This window comes from Phascolarctos cinereus, unplaced genomic scaffold (assembly GCF_003287225.1).
Source record: "Phascolarctos cinereus isolate Bilbo 61053 unplaced genomic scaffold, phaCin_HiC Scaffold_2;HRSCAF=192, whole genome shotgun sequence".
NCBI lineage: Eukaryota > Metazoa > Chordata > Mammalia > Diprotodontia > Phascolarctidae > Phascolarctos > Phascolarctos cinereus.
In genome coordinates, this window is record NW_027555625.1 from 48,876,317 (window position 1) to 48,902,288 (window position 25,972).

The following is a 25,972-nucleotide window of genomic DNA, read 5'->3' on the forward strand; positions in this document are numbered from 1 at the left end:
ACCTGGATGGTCTAGTGAAAAATGCATTGGAGACGGCATGGCCTGTAGGCAAATTTCAGAGGTACATCCGTGCTGCAGAGTTCATTGGGGCCAGAAAATGGTGAGACATCTATATATGTCACAAGGGATTGTAAAGGTCGAGTCTACAAGACTTGGCAACTGCTTGGATGAGGGGAAGGGGGGGAAGGGCTGGAGAGAAATTCAAATATTACACCGAGATGACAAACTGGGATAATGTTACTATCAACATCAAGAAATTAGAGGCGAGTTTTTTGAGTGAGAAGTAGGGAAGAAGGGTTCACTCATTCACTTACCCCTTAATTATCTAAGGACAAAGACAGGGGAGCAGTTTCATAAGTAGAGTCATTTATGTTTGCCTTGGGAATGTATTGTGTATTTGAGCACACAATGGATGTTTCTTACAAGCTGTGTGTAAACCCAATCGAGTGACCCATCTCATAAATTAGGAACTATTAGTCTTACTGGCAATGGCTTGTCAAATAGCAGTCGGTGTCAAAAAGTCTAATATTCCTGGGGGGCAAGGGAGGGCTGGTTATTAAATGAAGTTGTCCTCTAATTTTCTGGTTCTGCAAAATCATTTTTATGTACTTAGCTTCTTACCACATTTTAGCATTTTGATTTGCGGCACATTTGCCTTGATAATTATTAATTACCTGTGTTAATTATAATAAGCTCAGGCTTATGTTATGTCAAGTGCATTTCTTGAGCAGACATCCACCTGAGGATGGGAGGAAACAGGCCAGGATTAAAACAGTTGTCGAGGATAATGTTCAAAGTAAATGATTGACACATCAATTTTCAACTATTCTTATTTCTCTTTAACATTTCTGAAAAATAACACCATTTCCCTCCCCCCCCATCTCTTCTCCCCCCCCCACTCCCCTCCATGATTTGCATGAAAACAGAACCAGAGGATCAAATGATTTAGCTTCTATCCTCAGGAAGTCAGCTGTACAACCAGGACAAGAACTTATTACTCATTAAAACCCTAACTGGGAACATGTGGTTGCTCTAAATCTATTTATAAGTGGCATTTGAGGCAGGTAATAATTTGAACAGATATCTTATAAGAGGAAACACTGAAGGTAAAAACAAGCACATCTAAAAGCAAAACTTTTTATTATTTACAATATAAAGGTTACAAAGGTATATATGTACTTATATATATTGCCCTTAGGTCACACATTTTCATTGTAATGTACAATGCTATAGTTAATATGCAACTCAAGGAAAGTGTTGTCTATGTATCCATATTTATAGTGTACATATAAAGCTTTCCTGGGATTGACTGTTAAGAAAACAATACTGCCCTGTTTTACATGAATATTTTGATTTGGTAGCCTAGATCAGCCAGAAGATCCAAGATAAGAGGAAAGAAGTCTTATTTGAATACAGGATATACTTTTGATTCTATCTAGCAGTATTATTACAATCTCCTTAGTCTCAATATTTAAAAATCACCAGGAACAATATGTGAGAGAGAGGGGAATGGGGTGAAGAGAGGGAGAAGGGAAAGGAGGAGGGAGGGAAAAAAGGGGGAGGGGAGCCAGAATTTTCACAGATGTCAGTCAAAATGGGCCATTTTGGGTAGTGATTTTACACAGGTTATTTCACCAAATCTTTGGGGTCGATGGTACCAAAAGGAATAGCTGTTACTTGTCATGCTGTATTCACTGTGTAAACATAACACCGGTGCCATTTGTTACAGCAAGAAATTCTAAAATGGCTCTTTCCAAAGGGCAGATTTGCTAAGGGAAGCAACAGCTATGAGTGAGTGGTGATGCTAAATAGGAAATACAGTTTTAAGCTATCCATATTCCTGCCTTCTAATAGGGTAACTACATAAAGATGAAAAGTGTAACTGAATCCACTTAAGCAAAAAAATGGATAAATGACATTTCCCAAGCTATGGACTGCAGATACCTAAATATAGAGATCCCAATTACATATAACGGAGAACGTCAGGATCTCCAAGGGCGTGTCTAATGAAAGGAACAAGACACTGAAGCAAAGACCAATTTTCACGTACAGTCCTAGCATATCTGAAAACAAAGGGTTAGTTAAGGGCCAATGTGACTTTTACACGCTATACCAAGAAGATGAATACGTTTTCTGAATACACCTGAGGCTCATCCATTTAAAAACTTGATCTATGTTGTGAGGTCTGAGGAAAAACCTATTTTTAACTCAATAAGGCATTTTGTACAGAAAAGGGCTTTGGTTGGATGAAAATTTTTTGATAAATTAAAAAATTTCTTCTCTCTTTTCTCAAGTACATTCCATGTTCTGGGACCACGTCTCCAGTAGTTGCTTAAAAAAAAAAAAGAAAGAAAAAAAGGATATTTCTCTGAGGTTCCCAATGTCTTCATTTTGACCAATCACTAAGGAAGCATTTTACTATGCAAATAAGGAGCTATTGAGAGGGATGTCAGTCTGGGAATTTATGTAACAGCACCATTTAGAAAAAAGTTGATGGGTGGAACAAAGAGTAATCCTATTTAATTCTGCTCTGTGTCATTGAAGGAATCTCCTCTTCTCTCTCCCCATCTCTTCTGTCTTCCATTCTTCACTCAGAACAGAGCTTGCTTTGTTTGGCCGCATCTTATTTAGGAGATGAAATTCCACGACATGTCACATCAAGCCTTTCCTTCCTTCTTCTGGTGGGAAAGAAAAAACCAATTTATGCTATCTTAGAGTTGGAAGGAACCCCAAAACACCTAAGCCAATCCCTCTCCAAGTCCTGAATTTCCTCTCCAAAGACTCCTAAGAGTGGTTCTACTTCTCCTCCAAGTCTACCATGGAATGGGAATTCACTACCTTCCCCCTGAGGCAATTCCTGCAGGTTTTTCCCTCCTGCATAATTAATGTAATATGAGATTTCCTGTAAAGTGCTCAGACTATCACCCTCATTTTCATGGGATAGACAGCCTTTTCTCAAAGCCCAAGTATCACTTCAGGCCTTTTTGTACGGTTTGCCAGCATACCCAATTAGTAAAAATGGGAAAACACTTTGGTAAAAATCTGAGATGAAGTCCTTAAAACCTACTGTGTAAGAGAAGGCATGATTTAGTTGGGCATGAACTAGATTTGCCAACAAGTCTGGCTTCTTTTGAAAGCCCCAAAGCACCAAATGCAGTACTGGGAATCGTAGGCACTTAAATGCTCGGTGAATGAATGTCCTTTCTCACTACAGCATAAGCTATATCTAGTTTTAGCCAACACATTTTTAGGCAAGTTGAGTTATGTTTAATATGTTACATTACTGGTAACTAAGTTCTTTAGACAGCAAGCACCAGATGTTATCTGTAAAAAAGGCACATAGAACCATGACATCAAAAGCAGGAGTGCTGGAAAATGAGAAAAAAATACTTCAAGTTCTGCCACTGGAGAAGTTCATAAGCAAGGTAGGGCACTGTTGGAGAGATTACCAGACACTGAAGTTAAATTTCACCAAGTTTGAAATAAAACCCATCACATCTAAAAATATTCCTTAAAAACTAAAGCATATAAATAATTCTTGCTAATAAGAATAAGGGGTCTCACTTGAGTTCAAAAAAATCAGCTTCAAAAGTATAAAATGGGGAAAGCTTGGTTAGAGAGCAATGTTTGAAAAAAGACCTGGGGAAATTTAGCAGACTTTATAGAAGCCCAGTGGGAGTGGACACCCCTGTGATACAGCAGCCGTAATACCAGTGACATGATCTTAGGCTGCATTGGGAGAGGCGGGAGGGCAAGAGTGAGGAAGAAGGGCCTCCCGTACCCTACCTCCATCAGACTACATGAGGACCAGTCGGCTGTGGGTGACACCGATAAAGGGGAGAACGTCTGGGATGATGATGGGCCTTGAGATTGTGCTATAAGAGAATCTGTGAAGGAACTGAAAAAATTCAGCCTGGAAAGGAAAAGACGTAGGGGAAATCGTATAGTTAACTTTCAATATCTGAAGAAGGGCTTTCTCATGGAAAGAACAGACTGGTTCTGCATGGCCCCAAAAGGGAGAACAAGAAACAAGAGGTAAAATTTGCAAAGAGGCAGATTTCGGCTTAATGAGATAAAACTTTCTGACAATTGCAACCATCCGTAAGTACAGTGGGCTGCTTGAGGGGGCAGTAGGTTCTACTCACTGAAAGGTTCTCAGGCAAAGACAGGATGACCACTTGTTGGGGGTGTTGCAGAGGGGATTCTTGGTCAGGTATGGCCAAAGCTGGGTGCGGGAGGAGCCCCTTCAACTCAGATTTTGCAATATGGGCCCAGACTCACTTAAGCAACTGAACCTGCATCACCCGTAGCAAAAGCCAAACTTAGCTTTGGTAGGAAGGGCTTCAGAGTAGCTACTCTAACACATTTTCTACATAAAATAAATCTCTAACATTGTTAGGACAAGTCATTCAAATTCATGCATCACTTATAAGGACCCTTACAGAATCAAATGGTTAAGGTGGTAGCGTAATCATTTCAGACATATTTATCAACTCATAAGTATTTACCAAGTGCTGGGTAAGAGCCCAGCAACATTGATTTTTATGAACTGTGTGGTTTTTAAAAGCATATTAGCATCTTAAACCATTCAACAGAAGTTAAACGTTGATGTGCCTAGGTTACCAAGTAAAAGATGGCGCTTACTAAAATGGGGCATCAAATAATGAGTTCTTATACTTCCTATACTGGGGTGGGGATGGCGGAGGAGACAAAAATAATCTAAATTTAACTGAAAAATACTACAGACTTCACTGACTGCATATGAGGTCTTGCCAAAAAGCAATCTGCAGTAGGGCAGTGGGTCATGTTTAACCTAAAATATAGTTTAAACAAAGTTCTAAGGTCTAAAAGAAGTCCTCATTTTATAGAAATTAGAATTTCTCCGATGCAAGCAGCTTCAGAACCAAAGAGTTTTGGCATTTAACTTTTCATTTAATAATACAGAATTCAATAGCAACCTTTGGCCTTCCTACTTGACAGATCAACTGTAATTTCATTTAACTTTGGCAGCAACACTGTTCAGTTTAAATGTTATTTAAAATCAATAGTTTATAGCCACCAAAATTAAGACATTAACATAATTCAGTTTAAGTGTCAGAGCTAAGAATAATAAAAATAAAACAGAGAAAAGTGCGAAAGTCTACATGTCTTCCCCAGAGCCTAAAGAATGTTTAATTAACCCTTTAAGCAGGTAGGGCTTTGAAGATAATTTGCATAGCAGCTTACAAGGTGGTTTGTAGGTGAAAGAAAAAACATGGACAGGGACAGTCTCATTTTTGTTTTTGAAATATACTAATATAACATGCATATAAATTATACCCTAGTATCTGAAGGGTTTTTTGAGAAAAAAAAATCCATCAGACCTTTTCTCAAATGTAGTCACACCTCCTTGTCATTGAAAACCATTTATAGCAAAAGCTATTTTTCTGGGAGAAACATGACCTTATTAATTCTCCACATGGATTTTTATTTTAAAAAAAACTGAGGAAAACTTAGGAGTTGGCAGCTAAGTGCAAATTTAAATAGCAAGCAAGATTTTGCTACTAGCATATACCTTTACAGAGTTAATTTTGAGACATGAATAGCAGTAACAGCTTTAACTATTTGCTATTTAAAGTACAAGTTGTGTTTTTTTTAATAGAAATGTAACAAACAAGGAATTCCATAGCTCTACTTCCTGCCTATGCAGTCAGTTTTTGGAATTGTAAAGTTATTGAGAGTGCAGATAATATGAACGGATAATATGAACCGATAAGATATCCCTTGTTTAAAAAGTGCTCAAAGATGGCTTTTGAAGACTTGAATGGCCTTTAGAATAAAATTCTGAATATGTGCACATAGCCAGTATACCTCACATTTCTGGGGTCTACTGGATAGTTACATATAATTACAATTATAATTATTCTAATAAATAACTGCATAAACACACATGAAAGAAAAATACTTATCTATATAATGCTAGATTTTAAAGTAATTTGCAGGTCGAGTTCTAGTTTTTGACCTTGCAAGGAAAGGTTTCCTTTTACAAAAAGATAGCTATTCCTACCTTTCAGTTTTTTTTCTTTATCATATGCCAGGGTGAGGACAGAGGGGAATGGAGGAAAAAGAGAAAAGAAAGGGTCACAGGCAGAAAAGAGCAGGCTCTCTCTCACCGACCAGTGGCTTATGAACTCAATCGCATGAATGTTGGGGAGAGGGGTATGGAACAGAACATCTCCAGTCCCCCCACCTCGGTTGCATAGGAGTGTGAACAAGAAATACCGCTGCCCAGTGGTTCCCTTTAAGCTCCACCCATGGAGAGCACCGAGCACTTTCACAAGTCTTCTCATCAAAAATGAGAAGGGGACCAAAAGCTGCCAGGCCGGTGGTCAGAGGCAGAAAGGCAACAATGCCGTCTTTTCAAACAATCTGCCATATTCGGTGAGCTTAATTGGAAACCCATTTATCCAAACTGTCCCTTCATAAAACACTCCATTTGTGGGATAGGGATCTCACCAAGTGTACCCTGGCCACCCGTGATCGGATGACTCCAAGAGGGTCTACCAGGTACAGTCTGAAGGCTTCCCAGAGAGGCTGGGGTCTTGTGGGTGGGCTTCTATTCCCTTCCATTTTGTTTCTCTTTCAAGGTGCAAAGATCTAATCAAGACCCTTAGGTCTTTGATGCTTTTATGCCTGAGCAGCCCAAACCGGGGGAAATGAAATCCACAATCTGATCCCAGGTTAGGAAGGACAGACGAGGGTTGGCTTCTCTTGTTCTCACTTACATTTTACCCCGTACAAAATCTTCTTGTGAAGAAGGATGAATAGAATGGTTTCCAGACATTCCCATGATTATATTTCTTGTTGGCTCAGGCTTTTCTTTTTTCTCCCCCAAAACAAGAATATATAAAAATATCCACAGCAAAGCAGGAATCTAAGGATGTTGTTGGGGAAATTTCAGTCTGCAGAGTTAAACTTTTGTTCACCTTGGAAAACAGCAGTCCAACGTAATGATGTTTGGATTGTGCAGAGATTTGACAGAGCTCCTAGATTTGACCGCAGCCAGTGCTGGAATTCTGCTTTAAGACACAACCTGGGCTTCAAGGCATTCATTTAAAAAAAATCCTTGGGTCTTGTTGGCTGCTCCCAGCCACTAAAACTTTTACTATCAAAATTCATATTGGATTTGAGATGAAAAAGATATTTAAAAGACCAATTAATCTGTAAGTTCCAATTTTAGATGAGTCTATGGATTTTGAAAATAACAAATTCTATAAGTAACTCTGTTTTGCCTTTGGATTTGTATCTTTGCAGTTCAAGTAGGGGGGACAACTTAGGTCTAGTTTTCAGAAATTCCATGGATCTGGGACAGGAGAAGAAGGGCACCTTCCTCATCCTGATCACATGAGAATTATGCAAGAGCACAGGCAGCTCATGGAAAGGGGCAGAGCAGCGGTCCGGGGGGGGGGGGAAGGGGCGGGGAGAGCTGGCCTGTGCTTGCTCAAGAGGCAACCACTAGCACTGCTCTACCATGTACCCAGTCTTCATCACCATTTCAGAAATGCTGACTACAGGGATCCTTCATGGGATGCCCAGCCCTCCAGCACTTCCCTGATGAAAGGAGGGAGCCTTCCAATGAGACCCCTGCTGGCCTGGCTCTCTGATCGCACACCTGCCCCTTTCTGAATTTCAGCCAGTCTGCCAGAGTCAACATCCAGGCCAGTTGTAAGGCTTCGCTGCTGCCTTCCTTTCAGATTCAGGATGACTGTTATAACTCAAATGGCATTCATACTCTTATTTTTAACCATTTTTCATAAACGTAGCCCTGTTAAGATTAGGGGAAGGGAAGGATTTACAATGCCAGAAACCCAACAACCTTGTTTGTTCCATTTCTTTGGAGTAATGTCAAGAATACTTCAAGAATGCCAGAGGGCTGTTCTAGAGCCTCACTGGGTCTTGACATTGCTAAGGATGAATAATTTTTTTCCCTATCACGTTGTGGGGGATAAACCAGCCCATATATCGCAGAGCCTGCATTGGGATCAGATGGCCCTAAGGGATTGCTGATAGCATTTGTGCAAAGGGGCAGATCATTCCTCCAAAGTTCACTCTTGAAACAGGATGGCAACTCTTCCAGGTTTGTCTTCTCTATAGGAGCTTTGCCAGCTGCTAAAAATGCAGCTATGGAAGCTCACCTTAATGAAGCATTCTTCAGAACTGAGATGACCTTCCTTTAATGGAGCTTGTGATATTCACCTACATCTGACCCATCTTGACCAAAGGCACATTTGGCAAGCCATTAAAAAATGGCTTTGTATAAAATAAAGATTTTCTTGTAAAATCAGTCTCATACCATAATATCCTCTGTTTCCTTCCAAAAACATTAGAGAAAAAAAAAACCCAAACTGAAATGAGTAGATATTTCCTTGTAATACCCTGGTCTCCAATATTCTTTCTGCTAGGTGCTGGTTAAAAATATGTGGTGAACTAAACCAACATTTTACAAGTTTTATGCTATAAAGTAAACACTCTTGAGGGATAAAACTTGGTAAATTGGGTGACGATGGCCGTGGTGGGGATGTAGCAATAGTATCATGACAGAGAGAGGGACACCCATGGGGCCCGCAACTGAGGCTTCACACGACAGAAGGAGATGGCAAACTCCTGCCAAAGCTTAGGAAGCCCCTGAAATGGCCGCAAAGCAAACAGCCTGCTTGCAAAGAATGGGTGGGGAGAGTTGTCCAGCATGGATGTCGGGTGTGAGGATGGGCACCAAATCAAGCCCATGAACTCAGGAACAAGGGAAATGTCTCTCTACTGTTTGCTCGTATTTGGAAAGAAGAACCACGACCCCACCCCATCATGGGAGAAGAGAGACAAACACAAACAGATGATGAACACAGAGAATATACAGAAAATAGCTCATCATTCTACAGTCATGGAAGTCACGCCTCCCCATCCCTAACCAGGGAGGGACCTCAGGGAGAACGCCGGAATTCCTGCATGTGGTGGCTCGTCCTCATGGGATGTTCTTTGAACACGGTTTTGGGTTAGCAGTGATTGCAGGTCCTTGTCAAGGCACTGATGCTGTAGGAGAGAGCAAAGAAGCAGCTTTCTTTTGTGCTTAATTGTTTTCTTCGGAGGTGGAGGCGCTCCTTGTGATGCTCAGAGCTCAGCGGCCTTGGGCTCACACCAGCAGGCCCATGCGCGTGACTTTGGCTGACAAGAAGGTGTGCACCACAAAAACAATTGGCTTGGGGCATGAGTGCAGGTCCATGGTCTGTGGGGAGAGCAAGGAGCCAGTCAGTACTCTGAGATGGAGAGGTGCGACACACACACAAGCTATCCAGCGTCAGCCCTAGGGTAAGGCACCCCCCTCATCTCCACCCGCTACTCGAGGGCCCCTCTGTCATCAGGGGTCAGCTCAAAGGCCCCTGGAAAGAAGCGTCCCCTCTCTCCTCAAAGTCTCCTACCGTATTTTGTCCAAAGGTCCTTTTACTCTCATCATGCGCTGCTTTAAACTCCACTAATGTGTGTGTGCGTGTGTGTGTGTGTGTGTGTGTGTGTGTGTGTGTGTGTGTGTGTGTAAAAGAGATAATCTCACAACAGATATAAGCTCTTTGGGACAAGGACCACATCCTTTCTCATTTTTCTATTCCTAGCGCCTACCCACAATGCCTTGCTTAACAAACGTTAACTGAATATTTTTTGCTAATAAAGAATTATACCCAGACAAGGATGGGCCCAGTGATACGGTAAGTCAGTATTTGATTTTATACAATTAGGTACTCTTTTCTTCTTTTTATTTTTGGGACAAATGGGGGACCGGTGACTTTTATTGTATATAAAGTTAAGAATACTCTGAAATTTCTGAAACTGCTATAGTCTTGTCATTTATTTTACTTAAGAACCACAGTAAATTTAAATGAAGCAAGTTTTGAGGTAGATATGTACAAAAATATGTATAGCAGCTCTTTTCATAGTAGTTAACAATGGAAGCTAAAGGGGTGCTCACTGATTGGCGGATAGCTAAACAAATTATGGTATATAAATACAATGGAATATTTTGTGTAAAAAGAAATTACAAGATGTACAATTTCATTGGAAACTGGGAAGACTTCTATGAATGGATATAGACCGAAGTGAACAGAACTATGAGAACAATTTCTACAGTTACATCTCCTCTCCCTAAGTGGCTGACAAAAAGATGACCCTTCCCCTTCCAAGGCCGTGCCTTGATCCTATCCCCAGCAGCTTTCATTCTCCATCCCCTCCACCTTTTCCCATACACTGGCTCCTCATCTACTGTGTTCCAACATGCCCAAGGCTTTAGAAATCACTACTCTATCATCCCTTTAGTTTCTCACTCTAGATTTCTCCTCCCTTCTTCGTCCAAACTCCTTGAAAATGCTGACCATATGCCCAGTCTTTCCTTCCTTGCCTTTTGCTGACTTCTCAGTCCTCTGCAGTCTGGCTCCTGTACTCATCACTGAACGGAAACGGCTTTCTCCGAGTTACCAATGATTCCTCACTCGCCATGTCTGATGGTCTTTCTTAGGACTCGTCCTTCTCAACACAGTTTGTATATGTGATACCACTGACTGCCCTCTGCTCCTGGACACCCTTTTCTCCACTCTATCTATCCAAGCTCCCCTCCATCTCCTTTGCTGGCTCATCATTCACATCATGCTGTCCACCTGAGGGTGTTCTCGGTATTCTGTTTCTAGCTCTTCTTCTCTGGTACCCTCGTCATCATTATCAGTTTCGCTATCATCTCAATTGCAGATAACTACACTCTCTCTCACACACACACAGCCCTACCCTCTCCCGAGCTCAGAGGTTTTAACCACATCAACAGTTGCCTAATAGCCATTTCAAAATGGATGTCCCAGAGACATCTCAAACTTGGTTTGTCCAGAACTGAACTTCTCTTTCCCCTCAAACTCTCCCCTGCTCTTCCTCCTGCAAAGTCCCTATTTTTGTCCCAAGGCCTCGCCATCTGTCCGACTTCCCGATTTATAACTAGCATTATTCACTCCTCCTTTTCCCTCGCCCCACGGATCCCGCCAGCTGCCAGATTTCGCTGGATCTGGATCTGCCTCCACAACATTCTTCCATCTCTTCTCTCCATTCCAATAGCTGACATCATTGCAATGGTCTCCTAGTTGGTCTTACTGCCTCAACTCTCATTACTCCAATTCAAACTACACAGTTCAATTTTCCTTAAATCCTGAACCAAACATGTCACTTCCCTAACCAATAAACTCCAGTAGCTTCCTGTTAACTCTAGGCTAGAATGGTAATTTCTCTGTTTAGCTTCCAGAGCCCTTCACAACTTGATCTCAAAAGGGAGTTTACCTTTACAGAGGAATTGTAGTGCAATGGATAGAGATGGGCTTGGGGCCTGGGAGACCTGAGTTCAAGGCCCACCTTTGACACAAAATGGCCTTGTGATCCTGGGCAGCTAACTCACTTTAACTCTCAGAGCTCCAGACAGCTCCTTAACACTAGAAATTGCAGAGAAGTGCTGGCCTACCCTGATAGAGGGAGCTTCCTCGCTGGCAGTTCCCTACAGCAATAAAGTCACAAATCCAGTCCCGTCCCCCATTCCACCCCTTTGAGGTTCAAGGGCTCACTGCTTCTTCTTGGAGCATCAGGGCAACTTTGGCAAGAAGAACCAGCTGACTGCTTATGAGAGCAAAGGTGGGCATTTACTTCCAGAGCATCTGTCTCCAGGCTGCCTCTGGGCCTTCTACCTCCTTGCTTTGTTCCTCCAAGGGAAAACATCTCTGCTTCCTTATCCTTCCACAGACAGAAGGCAAATGAGAAAGCGTGTCATGCTGTGTGGGCACAGCTCTCGGACTATTTCCATTCAAAGCAGAGTTCCCTTGGCAACTAAATGACTAAATCTCAACTGCCCCCTCTTAACAGATCGCCAGTATTAGCACTGGCTATAGTTCTGTTTTATTTCTTTAAAAGGGCTACTAGCATCAGCATTCAATAGAAAACTTTTGTCAAAGACTTCTTTCTTTTACTTTGTTTAAAGTAAAATTTATTTTAACTTCCATTGACAAATATAGTTATTCAAATACATGGAACAAGAACATAAGAAAAAAAAGAAAAACAGGCAAATAAGGTGAAACGGCCATTTGAAATATCTCGGGTTTTTTGTCAGTGGGTTTCAGCTTATCTGCCTGAGATGGAGAGGCTCACTGAAGCCAAAATGGACACTTGTGAGTCTGTAAAATCAAAAATATTTTGTACAGCAAAACCCAATGCAGCTAAAATTAGAAAGAAAACAGCAAACTGGGAAGGGGGGGAGGCTCCTTTAAGCAAATTTCTCTCAGAAAGGTCTCATTTACAAAAAAAAAGGAATTAATTTATAAGAGAACTATTCCCCACTAGATAGTCAAAAGATATGAACAGGCAGTTCTCAGAAGAAGCCATTCAAAGTATAAAAAGCTTTGTGAAAAAATACTCCAGATAATAGAGAAATGCAAAGCATTAAAGCAACTTTGAGGTTCCAGTTCACAACCCATTAGGCTGGGAAAGATAACCCAAAAAATGAAAAGGACAAAGGGTGGCTCAGAGATAATGGGCACACTTGTCTTTTGTGGGTGGAGGTACAGTGTAACTGTTCCACCCATTCTACAAAGCAATTTGGAACTATGTCCCCAAAGTTACTGAACTATGAATAGCTCCCTTTGGCCCAAGGATACCACAACCACTGCACCTATACTCCAAAGATAAAACAAAGAGAAAAATATTCTATGTGTACAACAATATTTGCAAAATCTCTTTTTGTGGTAGCCCAAAATCAGAAACTAAGGGAATGTACTTCTATTGAAAAAAGGCTACAAATCTGTATATATGAATATAATGGAATATTACTATGCCAGAAGAAATGATGAAACGGACAGTTTCTGATGAGAGTGGGAAGCCCGATGAACTGCCATAGAGTGAAGTGATCAGAAATACAAGGATGATTGATACAGTGAAAACAACTTTAGTGATCGATTCAATGATAAACCATGAGTCCAAAGGAAGATGAAACACTCCACTCGCCACTCGCTGGTGGAGTTAGGAGCATTCCATTCCATTACTCCTGTACCATAGTTTGTCCAGCCATTCCCCGAATGATGAAAGCTCCTTTGTTGTCAATGTTTTGCTAGCACAGAGAGCGCTGCTATGAGAGGCATTCTATCTTGGTCCTCCTTGGAGTATCTGCCCAGTAATAAAACCACTGGATCAAAGGGTACGAACAGGTCAGTGCCTCGTCTTGCACCACTGTTTTCTAGAGCAGCTGGACCAATCCACAGCTCAAACAGTGTCCACTAAGGGTGACTGTCTTCCCACGAACCATTCAACAATGGTAGTCACGTATTTTACCATCTTTTGCCATTTTAAGGCATGTGAGTTGTTTTCATTTGTATTTGTTTTTAGTAATTTGAAACAATTTTTCATATGGTCATTGTAAACTGTTCATACATTTGATCACTTACTTATCAGAGTAATAAATGTAATATAAATGCCTACTGATGGACTGGCTAACTGAGGAATGGCTATTGGTCTTATATATTTGTGTCAATTCCCTAGATAACGTGGATATCCTACCTATCACAGATATTTGATGTGAGGATTTTTTCCACATTTGACAGGTTCTTTTCTTATTCTAGCTGAACTGATTTTGTTTGTGCAAAAGCTGTTTAATTTTATGTAATTAAAACTATCCATTTTAACTTTTATGATCCGGAGGGTAAAAAATTTTCCCCTTTGTGAAAGGTGTCTTTCCTAAGTTTTAGCTTTTATTTAAAGTAATGTGAACTTTTATATTAAGGTGGCAAATGCACCTAAAATTTATTGTACTATATAGTTTAGGATGTGCTGGTTTAAACCCAACTTCTCAGAGTGTTTTCCATTTTCACAGCCATTCTTATTAAATAGGGAATCCTTCCTTCTGCCTCCACTCCTACAGTCTGTGTTCTTAGGCTTACAGAACCCAGGATAGCCCTTTTCAGTAGCTTCTGGGTCTCGCTGACCTATGGTCTTCCACTGAGCTATTTTTCTTTTTGTTGTTGTTTCCTTTTCAGCTGTGTCTGACTCTTTGTGACCCCACTGGGGGTTTTCTTGGCAAAGATACTGGAGTGGTTTGCCATTTCCTTCTCCAGCTCATTTTACAGATGAGGAAACTGAGGCAAACAGGGTGAAGTGACTTGTCACACAGGAATTAAGTGTCTGAGGCCAGATTTGAACTTGGGAAGATGAGTCTTCCTGACCCTAGGCCTGGTGCCCTATGCACTGCACCACCTAGTGACTTAGTTTTTATTAAGCCAGTACTATTTTGTGATTAGTACTTCATAATATAATCTGACATCTGGTAATGCTATGCTCACTTCATTCCTACCTTACCTCCATTATTTTCTTCAAGATTCTAGAACTTTTAGGGACAGCGTGGTGGGTGCAGTGGATAGAGCACTGGCCCTGAAGTCAGGAAGACCTGAGTTCAAATCTGGCCTCAGACCAAACACTTGACACTTACTAGCTGTGTGACCCTGGGCAAGTCACTTAATCCCAATTGCCTTAAAAAAAAAGATTCTAGAACTTTTAAAAATGATTTCCCCAATCCTGCTTACCAGTTCTCCCTCAGGACCACCAAAATCCAAGTACAGATTTCTGATACCATCATCAGCAGACATTTTTAACTTTTCAAAGGGGTATCGATATAACACGCTGCCAGGGCCTCCTCCTTCTCGGGAGATTGTGAATCCATTCTCATAATGCACTGTGAGTCGCACTTCCTGACCATTCATTATGCAACCTGTACAAAAATAGGCAAGCAAGCACAATTAGGAGGGTTTACGCTTTGTGCTGTCAAGGGCCAGAGAATTCTTCTGAGTTGGAGTGAGGAAGGTGACACATGCTCAGACTTCGGTGAGTCACTGCTTACTTGGCATCTACTAACCAAGGCCTCATTTTGGTCACTGATTTCTCCATTGATACAGAAAAGGGACCACCATATTCTCTTTGACATAGGATCCAATTACAAATAATTAAATATTTAAATAATTAAATAGTAGTCCCTGGCCTCGAGGAGTGAGGACTCTAACTTGGGAACTCAGACATAAATACGAAATAATAAAATATATCAAAATGAGTGGTGGCACAGTACAAAAGGATGTCAGTGTGGAGCGATGGTACCCAGAATCACGGGGAAAGGTCTTTGTGGAAGGGCCAGTGAAAGAAGACAGGTAGTTGATAGGTCAGTCAGCCCATAAAAAACCCATATTTACTAAGTGCCAGGCACTGTACTAAGCACTGGGGATACAAAGAAAGGCAACACAGTCCTGCCCTCAAGGAGCTTACAGTCTAATGGGAGATGTGAAAACAAATACATACAAAGTAAGCTCTAGACAGGATAAACAGGAAATGATCAACAGAAGGAAGGCACTGGAATTACGAGGGGCTGGGAAAGGCTTCCCATGGACAGCGGGATTTCAGCTCGGACTGAACTGAAGCCGAGAGGTAGAGAAGAGGGGAGGGAGCACAGTATGCAGGACAGAAAGAAGCCAGTGAAAATTTTCAGAGTTGGGAGATACAGTATCTTGTGTGAAGAACAACAAAGAGGTGAATGTCACCAGACTGTAGAGTATGCGTGTATGGGTGTGTGTGTGTATGTGTGGTGTAAGAATACTGTTGGAGGCAGGGGGATCTTAGGAAGGGCTTTGAACCCCAAAAATAAGTTTTTATATTTGATCCTGAAGACATTAGGGAGCCACTGGAGTTTATTAAGTAGGATGGGGTGGGGTATGGTAAGTGACATGATACTTTAGGAAAATCACTCTGGTGGCCAAATGGAGGACAGGTTAGGGAGAGGGGGAAGAGACTTGAGGCAGGCAGACTATTACGATAATCCAAGTGTGAGGTGATGAGGGCAGTGTCAGAGGAGAAAAGGGGAAATATTCAAGAGATGTTTCAAGGGGAATTTGACAGGCAACAGCTTGGACATGGGGGGAGAGGTAGTGAGGAATCCAGGACCACTCCTGGGTTGTATACCCAGGGGACTGTGAGGATGATGCTGCCCTCTATAGTAACAGAGAAGGTAGGAGGGAAAAGGATCTAGGGGGAAAAATAAGCTTAGTTTTGGACATATTTGGTATAAGATGTCTATAGGACATCCAGTTTGAGATGTCTATCAGGCAGTTAAGATGTGATAATGGAAGTCAGCAGAGTCTAGGGCAGAACAAGCAGATCTGACAATAATCTACATAGAAATAATTGAGTCTGCTGGGAGCCATGAGATCACCAAATGAAATATCATAGGGGGAGAAGAAAAGGAGAAGCAGGACTCACCCCTGCATAAGCAGCTGGAGGATTCAGTAAAAGTGACACAGAAGGAACAGTAATATGGGCAGGAGGAGAACCAGGAGAGGGGCTTGAAACCAAGACAGAAGAGAGTATCCTGTGAGACAGGAGTGAAGGAGGTCACGGGACAGAAGGAACCTGGTGATACAAGATAAGGAGGAGGAGGAAAAGAGGGAGCTCCCAGCAAATAGCCTCAGTTTTTTTCAGTAAAATATGAGGCAAGGTTCTCCACGGAGAGGTGGGGTAAGGGGTAGCCATGGGAGGCTTGAGAAGGTTTGGAAGAGCTGCTGTGGAAATGGGAGAATGAGTGGATAAGGCAAGTACAGCAGGACGCCGAGCAGCAGTGAGGGCCCAGGTGAGATTGTGTAACACATCTGTAGTGGATCCTGTCAGAACAGGTGTGGCAGATGGTGGGAGTGGTCCAAGGCTGGGGCTTGGCAGGGCACAATCAGTGACATGTTAGGGATGTAAAAGACCCAGGAGAAGAGGATCTGGTTCACTAAGGGATCGAGATGAGAAAAGTGGGGGAGTGCAGCTAATGCAGGGAAGATGGGCCTGGGAGAGAACCAAGGGCTGAGATGATGAGGGATCAGAGGTCATGGTGTGGGTGAAGGGTACAGTTTAAGATTTCAAGGCAGAGGAAGAGGCAGAATGCTAACAGACTGATCAGGTAAGGGAATTTAACAGTTCATGAAAAAAGAGGTGGGGCATCTGTGGGTGAGGACAAGATCTAGGGTATGACCATCTCTATGTGGTTGTGATAGAGCAGAAGTCATAAGAAATGAATTGGGAGGTCAGGGTGATTGAGGGAGTATTGATATGTAATGCTGAAGTCTCCTAGGATGAGAACAGGAGCTGGAGAGGAGAGAGATTGTAAGGCAGGGCGTGGACTCACTGAGAGAGGCAGGAAGGGGAACGTCCCGGAGGTCTGTAAGCATCTGCCTGCACATGGATTGACAGGCAGAAAAAACTAGGACATCATTCTAGGGGGCTGGGGAGGGAGATGGGGAGAAGCTGGGCTGGGGGGATGGTCGTGGCAAAGGCAGGAGTGGGCATGACTCACTTAGGGAACAGAAGGAGGCTGCTCTGGTTGGAGTTGGGGGCTTGTGTTAGGGAGAAGGAAGAGACAGAAGAAACCCAACGTGGTTAGCAAAAGGGTACAGTTGACAAAACCCACACCATCATTTTAAACTAACTGATAAAAATCAAAAGGTAAATTAGACCTCTCAGGGTAAAAGGAATTCTAATTATCATCCTCTTCAAGACAGATTAATGAATTCCTTAGCAAAGTTACAAGTCTTATGGATAACTTTTATTAAACACATGTGGATGTGTGTCTGGATCTCTTGTGTGATTTTCTTAGGTATAACTACCTCCTATAGATTTGGCCCCATCTGCATCTTACTGTGAAGAACTGGCCTGGAGTCACACACCTAAGCTTGTCGGAGGCTGGAGTGGAATCCACATTATCTCAGGTTTTAGGCCAGGTCTCCATCCACGATGGCTGATGGAAACGTTCCTTAGAAATCATTTGTTTAACCCTCTCACTTTACAGATAAGGTAAATGAGGTCTAGTGAATCAGTTGTGACAAGAAAATTAATTGCTCATTAACTACAAGATGGCAGATTATTTGTACAACTTGAGTTATGCAGAAAGGTTTTATTAAGACTCCGTAAATGTATAGCTATAACCCAATATGTGTAAATTTTTATCAAGGGTAAACTCTAACTAACCAAGTTAAAGAAGAGAAACAAAACTTATTTTATTTCATTTTTGTAAAACTGCTTAATAATTCTTAGGTCTTGGTGAAAAGAACAAATGGTGCTGTTCATCACAACTGTGGCTTAAAGAGATGTTATTACAGAATAATCGATCCCTTGATCTGTAGAGAGGCAGTGTTGTAAAGTGGATAGAGGGTTAGAGCCAGAGGCAAGAAGGTGAAGGTTCAGATCCCACCTCTGACACTTGCTTTGTTATGCTGGGCAAACCCCACGAGGCTCTCTAAGCCTGCAAGTCCTAGACAGGTCCTGCCTTGGTGCAGGAAGGTTCTGTGTCAATGAAATAGGTCATTGGAATATTGGCCTTAATCTCTGTAGAGTTCTGAAGTTTTTCAAAGCACTTTCACATAATCCTTGCAAAAAGTGGTAAGGTAAGCAGGACAGGTACAGTTCCCATTTGACAGATGAAGAAACTGAGGCACAAGAAGACTAAACTTCCAAAGGTCATACAGCTGGTAAGGGACAAAGCTGGGGTTGGAGATGAGGTCTTTGGATCCCAAGTGTGGGGAGGGAGCCTTTTCACTGAACAGCTTCTCCACAGGTCACGTACACAGCGTCGTGTGTGTGTGTGTGTGTGTGTGTGTGTGTGTGTGTGTGTGTGTGTAATTTTGGCAGTGTAAGCTGCTGACATTGTGCCTAACACAATATCTGGCATAAGGGGAGTATAAAATAAGTACTGATTGAAATGAAAAACCCCTTTGGTTGTTTTACCTAAAGCTACACCCTCAGGATGGACCAGTGGGCCCTCCCATAGACCTTACAGCTGAACCCTTCTGTGTCTTGATTTTTAAATTTGCATCCACAGCACTTATCCTGAAGCTCTACACATAGCAAGCACTTAATAAACACAGACATTCACACAAACATAAATGTAGATTTTTTTTTTTAAGTAAAATTTTCATTCATTGAAACTAACCACTAGAGGGAGCTTAGACTGTACCAGATCCTTAGGATTTTTCTCCACAAAGAACTTTGGAAGTTCATGGAAATATATACATACATACAGATAGATATATAGATACACACACACACACACACACACACACACACACATATACATATATATATATTTTTAGTCAGTCCTAGAGTGGAGTTCCTTTTTTAAAAGTCTGACATTCTAAATTCTTTATGTCCTTACAGCCATCTGGCTTGTCAGATGTTACCATTTTAAAGATTCCTACACCACATTTATATTAAAAATCCTCCACCCAGGGATGAATGAATTTCAGTGTTCAGTAAAGTAACCCAGTAAGTTGTATACAAAGGGTAATTAATAATAGCATATAAAGAAAATGTTAATACAAGGTTTTACAATGGATATTTAACGATAGGCATAAAGACATCTATGGAGCTTGGGAAAATGTCACTAGACTCAGAGAAGCCAGGTTTATTTCCAATATCACCTCTTCAAGCTGCCAAGATGCTGACAGTTAGTTTAATGAAGTGATGATGGAAGAACGTATTTCTGTACATATTTAAGATTTGTCTAAATGACAATGACATTAGCTCAAATGAAAGGAAAGCATGCTACAATCATTTAATTACTATTGGAAGTGAAATATCAGCGATACCTAGTGAAACCTCCTTGATCAGTTCGGCTGCAGTGTGACACCCTTGTACAAGTACCCGGGTCCAAGTCGACAGGTCCCGATGCGTCTCTGCCCTGAACACATGCATCTCGATGCCCTGACGGGAGCCCGTCCTGGTGGCAAATGTGAGGTCTGATCCAATGGACGGTGACCTACATCCCGAGCCCGAGTGTACTAACCTGGGGGACAGAGAACGCAGACCTGGTGAGCATTCTAAAGGGATACAAGAGCCAACATGTGATTAAACACCAAACTGAGGGCTATAGGAGACATACTTGGTTGTACAAAGGAGAGAAAAATCTCTGTGGGGAGAAGGTGATGACTTCACACCCAGCTTCAGGCAGAGCTTGAGAGATGAATAAGGTTCACATGGGTGGAAAAGAGGACAAAGAAGGCAGGAAGTCTCATGCAAGGGGCTTTGGACAAAATGAGGCAGGCAAAAAAAACCTAGAAAAGTCTAGTCCGGCTGATGGAACAGAGGATGAGGGAAGATGGTGGTGGAAACATGGTCATTTCGAGGCCAAGTCAAACTTCTGTCTTTGAGCCCTTCCTCTCTCTGTCTTCCCTCCTTCTCAGAGTTTGAGAATTCTGTTAGAGGTAGTATAGCACGATGACAAAAAACAATGGAAGTTGGGTCAGAGGACCTGTATTCAAATCTCACTCATGATGCTTCCTAGTTGTGTGACCATGGGCCTTAGTTTCCCCATTTGGGAACAAGAGGGCTGGACCAGATGGCTTTGAAAGACTCTTCCTTCCAGCTCCAAATCTACTCTACTGCCCTGTGGCTTCATTCAGGAGGAGGAATAAACTGGGCCCTGTCTCTTCTCCAAAGTTCACCATAAATGAGGGTGGAGGAGGGGAGAGAAGGAAAGACCTTGGGAAGGTTTTTGAGGCAAAAATCCCAGGTGGTGCAGGATCCTTTTGTCCCAGAGGCTATGATGGGGAAACAAATGCCAGTTGTTGAGATGCCCATCTCTTTGTTTAGTCCTAGTTGGAGCCATATTACTTTCAATGACAGGAACTAGTTACCCTTTCTTGAGATGAAAAATTCCCCGTGTCGCATGAAGGACGAGCTCTTTGTGCCCCAAGTAAATTTCTTGTTCACCAAACAGTAACATATTTGCCATAATTGATTGATAGAATGTCAGAACTTGTATGGGACCCTAGAAAGGAACGGGCAAAGTTCTTTCCTACCTTACAATTTGGGACAAGGAAACGATGGTGTCACAAATATTACACATCATGATGTTTCACAATCAGATCATCCACCCAGGACTTAATTTGTCTTTTTAAAAATTTTTTATAATTAGTGCATTAAAATTTATTTTGCATTGAGAATTCAATGGCACCATAGGATATAACTGGGAAAACGTTGCAGAAGGAATGATCCCTGTTGGGAGTTGAGGCAAATAAAATGAGGGATGGAAATGAAATAAAGCAGAGAAAAGAAATCTACAGTGAGAAGCCTGACCAATACAGAATCTCAAATCTTCTCATACTTCCTGCTTTGTAGAAATCAGAAATAAAGCCTGAGGCAAGAAGAGAATTTCAAGGACAAAGACCCCCAAAAATGTGACATCTAGGATTTATGATATGAAAATATTTGTAGGAGGGAAACATTTGCAAGAACTTGTCAAGTACTGAGTGTTAATATGATATATTAACGAAACACCCCCACTGATAGCCAAGAATGAACTGCACATGTAAAAAACCACAAAGAATGCTATTCTCATTCAGACCATTGAACTTTTCAAGGATTTCATTTCAGAAGAACCCTTGAATCTAGTCAGTTTCCACTATGCCTCCTGTACCAAAACAACATTATTTTTAAAATGTTATACACTACCTCTGATTCAACATGCATTTATTATATGCCTACTACATGCAAAAGACAGACTAGGATAGGCTCTAGTAATTGTTTGGTTGTTTTTTCAAATTGTGTCACATTTGGAGTTTTCTTGGCAAAGATACTGCAGTGGTTTGCTGTTTCCTTCTCTAGCCCATTTTACAAATGAGGAAACTGAGGTAAACAGGGTTAAGTTACACAGCTGGTCACACAGCTGGTAAATATCTGAGGCTACATTTGAACTCGGGAAGATGAAGCTTCCTGACTCCAGGACGGGCACCCTACATATTGCACCTCTTAGCTGCCCTGGCTCCAGGAATACAAAGACAAACTGAAAAATAGTCCCTGCCTTTAAGCAGTTTACATTATACTGGGGGAACACAATATGTGAATAGCTAGGTATACGCGCAATTTTTAAAATTCAATTTTATTTTATTTTCAGGTCAAATTTTTTTCCTTCCCCTCTCCTTCTGCCCCACCTGTTGAAAAGGCAAGAAAAACAAAATCCATTACAAATATATATAGTCAGGCAAAACAAATTGCAGCATTAGCCATGTCTAGAAAAAGAGGAAGAAAATAAAATATACTTCAATCTGCACTCTGAGTCCATTAGTTCTGTATCAGGAGATGGGCAGCATGTTTCACAATAAGAATTGTGGTAGGTCACTGTGTTGCTCCGAGTTTCCAAGTCTTTCAAAATTGATTATCTTTATAATATTGTTGTTCTTATAAATTGTTCTCCTGGTTCTGCTCACTTCACTTTGCATCAGTTCATATACATCCTCTCAGGTTTTTCTGAAACCATCTCTCTCATCATTTCTTATAGCCAATAGTATTCCATCACAATCATATACCATAATTTGTTCAGCCATTCCCCAGTTGATGGGCATCCCCTGTGCTCAGTAACTCAAAAGAAACATGAGAAGCACAAATTTAGAGACATCTCCACTCAAATATTAATTTAGACTGTTTGTGCTTGACCTATGGTAGAACCTTCCAACCTAGTATTGGTCTGATCCACCATAGCTGGACACTATATATGGATCCTGGCATTGTGATGTTATTTCAGTCCTCTTTGAGCACAAGGACAACCACAAAAAAGGCTGCTGTAAATGTTTCTTTATATATGGGTCCTTTTCGTTTTCCTATGATCTCTTTAGAGTACAGACCTGGAAGTGGTATTGCTGAGTCAAAAGGTATACAGAAGATAATTGGAGATGGAAGAGAGAACAAACAGGGAGATTAGGAAGCATTTTGCATAACTGTAGCCCCAGCACTGAACCTAGAAGAAAGCCAGGAATTCTAAGAGCCTGAGGTGAGCCCAGAGTGCATTTCAGGAGTCAAGAATGGTTTGTGCAAAAGTACAAAGGCAGGAGACAGGACCCCAAGCTTAGAAAGAACACCAACAGGCCAGTTTGGTTAGGACACAGAGTGTAGGGATAGAATAATGGGCTATGCCTGGAAACGTAGACTGAAGCCAGATGAAGTGCCAAGCTGAAGGATTTATATTTTATCTTATAAATCATAGGAAGCCACTGCTCTCTCAGCAGAGGATTGACATGGAGACCTGTGCTTTTAAAAGATTATTCTGGTGGCTGTGTGGAGGACAGAAGACATCGGGAACAAGGAGACCAATTAGGATAAGAGGTGATGGGGGCCTAAACTTGAGGGGTGGCTGTGTGAGTGGAAAGAAAGAACAGGAAGCCAGCTCTGTGTGGTACAGGTGGCAACTGAGTCTTGGGGGTGGTACAGGAGTGGGAAGAACCAAGGAAGACTGAATCCGTAAACCCAGGGGACTGAAAGGATGGAGGTGCCCAGAAGTCTGCAGAAGAATGGGCTTGAGGGGGGTGGGGGAGGTGTAGGGAGATGAATTCCAGCTGAGATATTGAATTTAAGATGCCAACATTTTTCCAGATTGGAGACATTTTAAAATCTTTTAAGGGAATAGCCATCTGAAAAGAAAATGGCAGGTCATAGTTTCATAAAAGAATTATGGATTGAACGGGAACAAAGATCTTGGACTGTGTCTTAACGTACAGTCTTCACCTGCTCTTTATTTCCCCCATGTAGTAAACTAGGCAAGATGTTGGAAGGGCCAAGATGAATGCACAGTTCAACTCTCTGTGTAACTGGAGAGCCAGTGTTGGCTTGGGTGCCTGACCCAATGTGAAAAGCAGCTTCCTCCAATCTATCAGTTGCTACAGCTAAGAGAGGAAAAAAAAATCTTCCGATTACTCCAAAACCAACACGTCATCTAGACGTTAGTCAACTCAGCAAGAGCTAAAATAAAGTATTGTTAGAGAGAGAGAGAGAGAGGGAAAGAAAATGAGAGTGAGTGTGTGTGTGTGTGTGTGTGATCAAAGTGAAACCCAGTGGTTGGAAGAGTAACTGGACGTATTCCACCGTATTCAGCTAGGCTTTAGTCCCAAATCAGATATTAAAAAATATTAACTCCAGAAGAATTTTTTCCTTCAGATTCAGATGGAGTGTTTGGCACAAGGAACTTAATTCAGCCCAGCTGCAGGACTCTTGCTGAGCAGCAATTGGTTATCGGCCATGGCCATGGCCACGCCTTCTGAGGAAGGACACCCGAGCTCAGGAGAAGGTGTGAGTGGAGTCTGTGGTAAGCACAGCTCCCCTTGGTTTCCATGTTGTAAAGTAGTTACATACTGTTTTACTCCCCCAACCAAAGCTTGGAGGAAAAGCCTACAAAACCCACATCCTGAGCCTACAGAGCAAGTAATCTACAGCCCTGTAAAATTGGTGTCTGTCTTCCTGCTTCCACTGTCCATCTGGCTTCAATCTCAGGAACTGCTTGTAAAAGGAAAATTACTTTTTTTTTTCACTTTTAAGTTTTGTTTAATTTTTCAGGCTAAAATATCAGCTTTAAAAAAATATAAAACAACACTGGTTTCACAGACCTTTTTTACACGTGTAATGCAATGTAAGTGACAAGGCCTGGGAAATATCACAAAAGAGGATCATCTCTCTTTTCAAACTAGTCAATGCTTGATGAGGCAGGGAATGACCCCGTAGTTTATGGATGGGCAAGGCCATTTTTGTCTTCCTTCTTTACACTCTTTAATGCTGCCTACTTTCTAGCCATTTTATTACTCATTACAGAATGTCCTAAAGGATTGGAAAAAGGAGAATGGGCGAGACACAAATTTCAAAGCCTTCTTTCTCTTCTCCTACAGATCCCAGAAACTTCTACCTCCCTCAAACAAGCCACTGGATTTCCATTTCCTAGAATGCCCTGCCTCCTTTCAAAGGTCATCACATTCAATGATCTCTCTTTCCCTGGTCATCTATTGTCCCTATACTTGACTCAAGTATATAGCTTCTCACTTACACTTCTGCTCTAACTGGATAGTACGGAGAGAGGGAATAATAATAATAACAACAACTGAAATTCATATAGCATGTTCAAGATTTATATAACATTTTACATACATCTTTTCATCCGAGACTCACAACAATCCACTGGGGGTAGGTACTACAGGTATTAATATCTCTATTTTACAGATGGGGAAACTGAGGCTCAAAGAGGTTAGCTTGTCCAAGATCACACAGCTAGTACCAGACGAGGGATTGGAGCCCACATTGTCCTAACTTTCTATTTTATGACTTAAACCTTTGGTTCAACCACCTATATACCCATGTACCTCTAATGATTGATTATGGAAAAATTAACCTTACCACCTGCTGTCACTTTGCAAGTCATCTACCCTACTTACTTCCTGAGCTAGACAGAAGTAAAGTTGTAATTGGGGGGGGGCAATTGGGGTTAAGTGACTTGCCCAGGGTCACACAGCTAGTAAGTGTGAAGTGTTTTGGTCTGAGACCAGATTTTGAACTCGGGTCCTTCTGACTTCAGGGCCGGTTCTCTATCCACTGCACCATCTAGCTGCCCCGTAAAGTTGTAATTTTAACAGCAATTAATCTTGCAAAAGGCAAGATTATAGGCCATGGCACCTATAAATTCAATATCCTGTAGCAGGGCTTAAAGTAACCAGAATTCACTGAATTTACTTATATTTAATAATTTAAGAAAATTCACTGGTTCACACCAAATTTTCTGGTTGCTTGTACTGTGGCTATATGGTACCAGTCCCCAAACTATCGTTAAGCTATAGTCCCATGGTTCCTGAACCCCCTCCGAGTGGCTCCCCAACCTCCCCCTCCCAGGCGGATGAATTAAAGCACATAAAAATGCAGTAAGAACCACTCTCCTATCTCGTGTACACTCTATGGAATGATCAGCTTGTCGATATTTTCTCCTTCTGGTCATTTTTACTAGTAACATGATTTTCAGAATGCCTGATGCTTTAGACCTTTCTTTAGCTTACCTTAGACAGGTTTCAATTCAAATACCTCCCCTTACGGTTCAGGCATGCTCCCATTTCCTCCTTATACT

General features: G+C 41.6%; 1 protein-coding gene across 3 annotated transcripts in view; it reads right to left on the reverse strand.

Annotated features, from left to right (window-relative positions):
- Positions 1 to 1,123: 1,123 nt before the first annotated feature.
- SNTB2 (syntrophin beta 2) overlaps positions 1,124 to 25,972 on the reverse strand; it is a 115,456-nt gene continuing 90,607 nt past the window's right edge. The window contains exons 5-8 of one of the 3 annotated variants that reach the window (XR_002325065.2): positions 19,692 to 19,888; positions 14,613 to 14,797; positions 6,765 to 9,259; positions 1,124 to 2,675 (exon numbers count right to left, since the gene is read on the reverse strand). Coding sequence is in view for 1 of the 3 variants with exons in the window: in XM_020989089.2 (XP_020844748.1) it covers positions 9,167 to 9,259; positions 14,613 to 14,797; positions 19,692 to 19,888 (475 nt within the window). In the remaining 2 variants the exon portion in view is untranslated. Of the gene's footprint in view, positions 9,260 to 14,612; positions 14,798 to 19,691; positions 19,889 to 25,972 lie in introns of all 3 variants that reach the window. The other 2 variants (XR_013484513.1, XM_020989089.2) reach the window with 2 other exon arrangements.